Here is a 6556-nt window from a genome sequence, read left to right on the forward strand (position 1 = left end):
GGTCTTTTTTTATTTATTTTTTTCTTTTTTCTTTTAAATAGATTTTAGATTTGTTGGAGCGTGGAAATGCGTGAAACTTTCAATGGAGCTTAAGCAATTTGTAGACCAACGCAAGACAAGAACATTAACGGTGGTGGTTTTTTGATTTGGTAGCCGAAAAGCGATGTTAATTCTGTGCAACTTGAAAACGGCGCGAGGTGTCTATGGTGATTTACTTGCTTTTAAGACAACAATAAAAAAACAGAATTTTGACAATATGACAAGGTTTTTAATTTACAGAAAATAAATTAAACTTTGATACTATGTTATAAGAAGAAAAAAATTTTATTTTAAAATTCTATTACAGAAGTGAATGAGTGATATATCTAAATTAACTAGTTAACAATTTTGCACTCTAATTAGCTAGCTAGTTAACTAATAATATTATATTCTAATTATACCATTGAATTTGTACAATTATATGTAACAATGGTTTTGATATTAAACAAAAATTCAGGAGCATGACCTTTGAACCTACATATCTTATTGATAATATGTGAATAGTTGGACGTAAATTTTAATCACCATAATCATGATATGACATCAATACCTACATAGCATTATAAATATTTTTTACATTTTCAGTTACGTGACAATTGAAGAGATTATGGAACTTGGTTCTTAGGCTAATTTTATCAATATATTCATTAAAATCAACCTAATTCATAGATTGAAGCAAAGTTGATGAGTCAACTAATGGATAGATCTAATAAAAAGATAATATGTTGGTTTTGTTCAAAAACTTTGAAGTGGAAAGTGGAAGAAAAGTCTCGTATTAACATTCTTCTAAAAAACTATTGAACGCGGTTTAATCAAGGCTGCTTTATTTACCATAGTCATTGACGAAAGGTGTCAATCATTGGGTTCGTGGAGTCCTTATAGGTGCTAAATTTCAACATAGGAACAATAATCATTTGAGTCTGTAGGTGCTTTTACAATTACTTTATAGTCTGAGGCTATTTATTCTCAATCCACCTATGATGAATTGCAAGTAGAATACGCAAAAAGCCAACACGGAGTTAAAATAGGAGAGTAAACAACGAGAAAAAATTATAGTAGCTCTTAGAGTAGAATTTGAAATGAAAACTTTTTACCAGATTTCATGGTGTGTGCAGGTGATGATAAAATGTATGGGCACGTAAACGGTTATAAATTTAGTATGACTGAACCTACTGTTTCATTAAGGTTATCCCAGTTCAAAAATGTTAAGCAAGAACGGGATGGCTATTTAGATAGCTGTAAAATAGCTCTGCCAGCCTTTGTACTGCACACACGAAAGAAGACAGTACTGACACTGTAATGGCAGCTCGTGGAGCAGGTTATCATTTCAGACCCATCTCTAAAGATAAGATTGGAGGACCCTTATCTGGGAGCAATCATCGTTCGGATTAACATCTATTCATCCATTTAAATGCAATCACCAATCGCCAGTTTGAAGCCATAAAGGCTGCCCTTTAAATGTTTAGCTCTACCTCTTTCCAACGGTACACTGTACGAACTGATCAGTACAGCCATTTCCCCCAAAATATCTCTTTCCACGTGGAGCTTCATAATTGGACTGTCAGAAGCTCTCTGAGATTGCAGAGTCAGCATGGTACTTTTTGGAGCTGGGATAATGGGGGACCCTTACCTTCCTTTACTCGGTAAAGGTCGCCGTACGATCATGGCGACCGATGAACGAGGCAGCTCCTAAGAACCATCTTTGTCATTGGCATCTGGTTGGTGTTGTTACAGCGAAGAGAGTTCGTCAAGAAAACATTAGCAGTTTACTCACTTTGGGAGAAAGGGTCACACCGTAGGGAAAAAAGAGATGGAAAAAGACCATTCCTTGCTTTTTTTAATCCGATCAAATCAACTCAACTCTACCCCACGTTCATAGTACTAATCTCTCTCTTTTCTTTTGTTCATTAGCATCATTACCCAAAGCCCGTCAGATTTAAATTTGTAAGCAACAGCTAAGCAGCCTACCTGATATTCTGATATTCTCCCCTTTATGGCTTTATTCAGACCACATTGACCATTCAACTAACAAAAACATAATACTAGTGTTACTAATCATGCCTCCGAAGAAAAGATGGTTAATGTTGTGTGATATTTTTAATAGTAAGTTGATGGGAATTGACTCAATTTGCATATACATCTCATACTAAAGCTGAGGTGCTTATATTAATCACAAGAATAGAAGCTACACCTAAAATACAAAAAACACCAGAATGGCATTACTACAAATGTTTTCAATTATGGAAGCTCTTAACGCCTCTATAAAGTGATTTTAGACCCCTGTCCCCTATAGAAGGTTAACATCACTTGAAAGAATAAAGACAAAAGTCAAATTAAAACAAAATTTATTGATATCACTTTTTCTAGTAGTAGTTAGGAAATCTTGGACCCCCACTTTATGGCATAATGCCCATCCCAAGTATCTGCCAGGTTTACTTACCCAAATTCCAAATTATCTAGACATATGACCAAATCTATCACTACTGTTTTTCATATCTTTATTTCATTATATTAAACTAATGTCTAATGGTATTAATGGAAAACTTCCTCAAAATTAAAAAACAAATTGGCACACATCTGAAGGCTTCAAAAAATTAACATTTCCTTGGAATTAAATTCCCCCACCTTAATATTTAAAGATGTGGAGATATAGAGTGCGCCTGTACTGTCCAGCTGGCACTGACCTCACCTCAGCAAAGTGAAACAAAAAACAAAGAAGATAGAGTGACATTATCCCACAACTCTTATTTCCTACTTCCACACATTCTCCCTCTCATCGGCCATATGTGTCAACATAACCCAGCGAGTGCATTTCATTACCGCCAACATGCGAGTAGGTATCTCTATTTTTTGGGCCAAAGAATCAAATGGTTTCGGGCAAAATAGGGAGCTTTTTAACTCATACTGCCAGTGACAACTGGACAGCTAAGAAAAACAGCTGTATTGTCCACGTGGATTCATGCCATTGCGTAAAATCTGTGTACGATCCCTTTGGAACAGAGACATGTCCATCCAAGTGCCCCCCACACAGTGCCCAGCTTTGGTCCGGACAAGGGTCGGGTGGAAATGGGCAATGGCATAGCAACGGCTACATTCTTTTAATTTTCGGATTACTTGTCATTTTTCTTGTTGTTTTAAATATCTCACGTGGCTAAAATGAATTCACGTGACGTGGCATGTGATGTGGCCAATGGAATTAGTCATTAAGTGGGGACAGTGCCCGGCTGTCCCATCTGCTGCTTGTGAAACAAGCCAATGGTATTTTTGGCTATAAAATGAGCCAGTCTTGCTTGTGAGTAGCGAGCCTCTACAGAGAATTTGCAGAGTAGAAGCTTCACTAAGCTCTCTATTCTACTTCCTACTGTCTCCCCCCTTCCCTCTGCTTCTGTCTAGTGCTCTCTCACTTCCATGGCTGTCTTGTTTAAAATGTCTGTGGCTTTGGGTTTCTTTGTGGGTCTTATGGTGCTAAGTTTGGCAAGCTCAGCTAAGTTTGATGAGCTTTTCCAACCTGGTTGGGCTATGGATCACTTCATCTATGAAGGAGACCTCCTTAGACTCAAACTTGATAACTATTCTGGTAAATATCACCGTCGTTTTTCTTTACCAAAAAAATAGTACAACTTTCCAGTTTTCAGCGTTATGTCCCATTAAAACCTCCATCAAGCTCAAAGCTTGTGTATTTTTCTGGAACAATACCATTTACCCTCGTTTCCCAAACTCAAGAATCACTGTTTTCCTTTGAAAACTATAACTGCAAACTCTAATTTTTTTTTCTGTATTATGTTGTCCATTCAGCTGTTTTTGTGTTATCCTTATGAAAAATCCGTATCTGCTGTACTATTAAATCTATTTTTTTTCTTTTATCAACTTATATATTAATGAATGGTGGGTTGGTGATTCCAGGTGCTGGGTTTGCATCAAAAAGCAAGTACTTGTTTGGAAAAGTAACCACACAGATTAAGCTTGTAGAGGGTGACTCTGCTGGGACTGTCACTGCTTACTATGTGAGTATATTATATTACACAATTTACCTCCCAAAGAAAAAAGTGTTTGTCTTCTCTTTCTTTTGAGTCTGTTCTGCCTTCAGCCTTTTAGTCACCTTTATAAGCACATAAGGTGGATAACAGCTCAGCTGGGTAATTCCTGAATCCTGACATGGGTCCCCATTCAATAATAATTCGCCATAATTTTGCATATTGTAATGAACAATATTTTCCAGTTGCAGACAATCAAAACTTGGCCTTTTCTTTTCTTATGTCGAGGCTAGTACTAATAGCAGCTACCTCTCTTTACACTCTCGTGAATCACTTTAAAGTCAATTCATTTTGCATTTATTTAGCCTTGCCCCCACCATGATCTGTGAAAACAATGAACCATAGTGAATGAGCATTTTTTCCTCATATCATTGACTTCAATTAGCATCTTAATTGGTTTGATTTGGTAATTCTGACTCACATGTCACATTCAGACACTGATCAGCTCATCATTAATTTACTTTAGGTGCTTATAATGATGTGTTATTGACATCTGCTTTGATGTTTGTTTGACACAGATGTCATCGGACGGCCCAAATCATAATGAGTTTGATTTCGAGTTCCTAGGCAATACCACAGGTGAACCCTACCTTGTTCAGACCAATGTTTACGTGAATGGTGTAGGCAACAGGGAGCAAAGGATGAACCTTTGGTTTGACCCCACCAAGGACTTCCACTCTTACTCCATCCTTTGGAACGAGCGCCAAGTTCTGTGAGTATTGTTTTAAGTATCATTTACTTATATACAATGTTTTTTATGAAAAGTACTTGTATACAATGTTATGCGTATGTGCCTGTAATTTTTTACGTTTTGATTGTCAATTTGTCACGAAAAGTTGTAAAGAAATGAAAAAATTTGTGTTGCCTTGTGCTAGTATGTTAAATAATATGCCGGCTGTCATTTGTGCCGAATGAGCGAGACTGACCCTGGTTTGCAAAACTGCACAAGAAACGAAACCAATGGAAACATGGGGACCGAGTCTGGATTGATGTAATAAAGATACAGACAGAGGAATACTCCTAAAATTTTTGATTTCTTGTCATAGCCTTGGCCCTTGGATTGTAATAGTGCCATTCACTGCACTGGCGACCTCAGTGAATTCCCACTGCTTTCTGTGATGTGTGGGTGGGTGGTGGTGGTGGCAGTGGCAAAGTCAGATTTATCTTGGTATTTGCCAATCTTGATATCGATGATTTATAATTGATTAAATATGGAGTGTAGGATTTCCTAAAGATTTGTTTTACAGTGCTAAAGGTTACATTCTTTTTGGAAAAAGGCATTAATGATTATTTTATTTTAAAATGTAAATGTACTTATTACCAGGTTGGTAGGTATATATGGATTTCTGTGCCTTTTGGTTTTTGGTATTGCTTGATCGTTCGCTTCTGTATTATATTCTTGGCGCTTGAAATTGTTCTGATATATCTTTGTTTTCTTTATTCAGATTTCTAGTGGATGAGACCCCAATAAGAGTGCACACAAACATGGAACACAAAGGAATTCCGTTTCCTAAAGATCAAGCCATGGGCATATACAGCTCGATATGGAACGCTGATGACTGGGCCACGCAGGGTGGCCTGGTCAAGACTGATTGGAGCCATGCACCATTCGTTGCCTCCTATAAAGGCTTCGAAATAGACGCATGCGAGTGCCCAGTGTCGGTGGTGGCAGATGAGAATGCTAAGAAATGTAGCAGCAGTGGACAGAAGAGGTTCTGGTGGGATGAGCCTACAATGTCCGAGTTAAGTTTGCACCAGAGCCACCAACTCTTGTGGGTCAGGGCCAACCACTTGGTCTATGACTATTGTAGTGATACTGCTAGGTTTCCTGTCATGCCCGTAGAGTGTGAGCACCATCGCCATTAGTTCATGACTATGGAAGGGCGTGGGTCTATTGGGTGGATGCATTGTAAAAATTTGTTGTATGGGCCACGGGATGTCATCATAGTCATAAAAACATGTACTCCATGTTTCATATATTAGTTTATTTAGTTTACGCATTGTATGATAATCTTATAGATTAATCGTATAATTTTTCTTTTTGTTTCTGTTGCATAACCTAATCGGAATTGTTGCTGCTCTTAAGGGACATGTTATTCTACTCTGTAAGTTATATATTTCAGTGGGCACCCATTGGCTATGTTTCTGACCACCGGGACATTTACTCACGGGCTGTCATGCGGGGACCAAGAAGAGATAAGTCACGATTGATGGGTAGATGGACAAAAGCCTGGCGTCATGGACCCCAAAGCATTGTGAAATTTGAGGTTTTTCTGAGCGCCCTATCCCTTGCTTCTTTCAGGATTCGCACTCAACTGGAGACATTGTTACTTACCGAGAACGCAAAGGTTTTATTGGTATGGGAGCTTTTTACGCTATGGATTCATTGAAATGTGTCAACCTATCCAATCAAACGCATCACAATTAATTTAATTGTATTTAGGTATATGCCTGTGTAATAAACACTGAAACATTCGGGACTA

General features: G+C 37.8%; 1 protein-coding gene across 1 annotated transcript; it reads left to right on the forward strand.

Moving 5' to 3' along the window:
• On the forward strand, window positions 3322-6121 carry LOC18608558 (xyloglucan endotransglucosylase/hydrolase protein 9). Its single transcript, XM_007043324.2, has 4 exons — window positions 3322-3616; window positions 3943-4043; window positions 4592-4785; window positions 5519-6121. The coding sequence occupies exons 1-4, from the start codon at window positions 3448-3450 to the stop codon at window positions 5937-5939; spliced, it is 885 nt and encodes a 294-aa protein (XP_007043386.1). The 5' UTR covers window positions 3322-3447; the 3' UTR covers window positions 5940-6121.

Source organism: Theobroma cacao, chromosome 2, assembly GCF_000208745.1.
Source record: "Theobroma cacao cultivar B97-61/B2 chromosome 2, Criollo_cocoa_genome_V2, whole genome shotgun sequence".
Taxonomy (NCBI): Eukaryota; Viridiplantae; Streptophyta; class Magnoliopsida; order Malvales; family Malvaceae; genus Theobroma; species Theobroma cacao.

Bases quoted from the DNA above. Each gene is read 5' to 3' on its own strand.
- LOC18608558 (XM_007043324.2), top strand. From the start codon at position 3,448: ATGGCTGTCTTGTTTAAAATGTCTGTGGCTTTGGGTTTCTTTGTGGGT. The intron at 4,044-4,591 runs GTGAGTATATTA...TGTTTGACACAG, and splicing joins GGACTGTCACTGCTTACTAT to ATGTCATCGGACGGCCCAAA. The intron at 4,786-5,518 runs GTGAGTATTGTT...TTCTTTATTCAG, and splicing joins TGGAACGAGCGCCAAGTTCT to ATTTCTAGTGGATGAGACCC.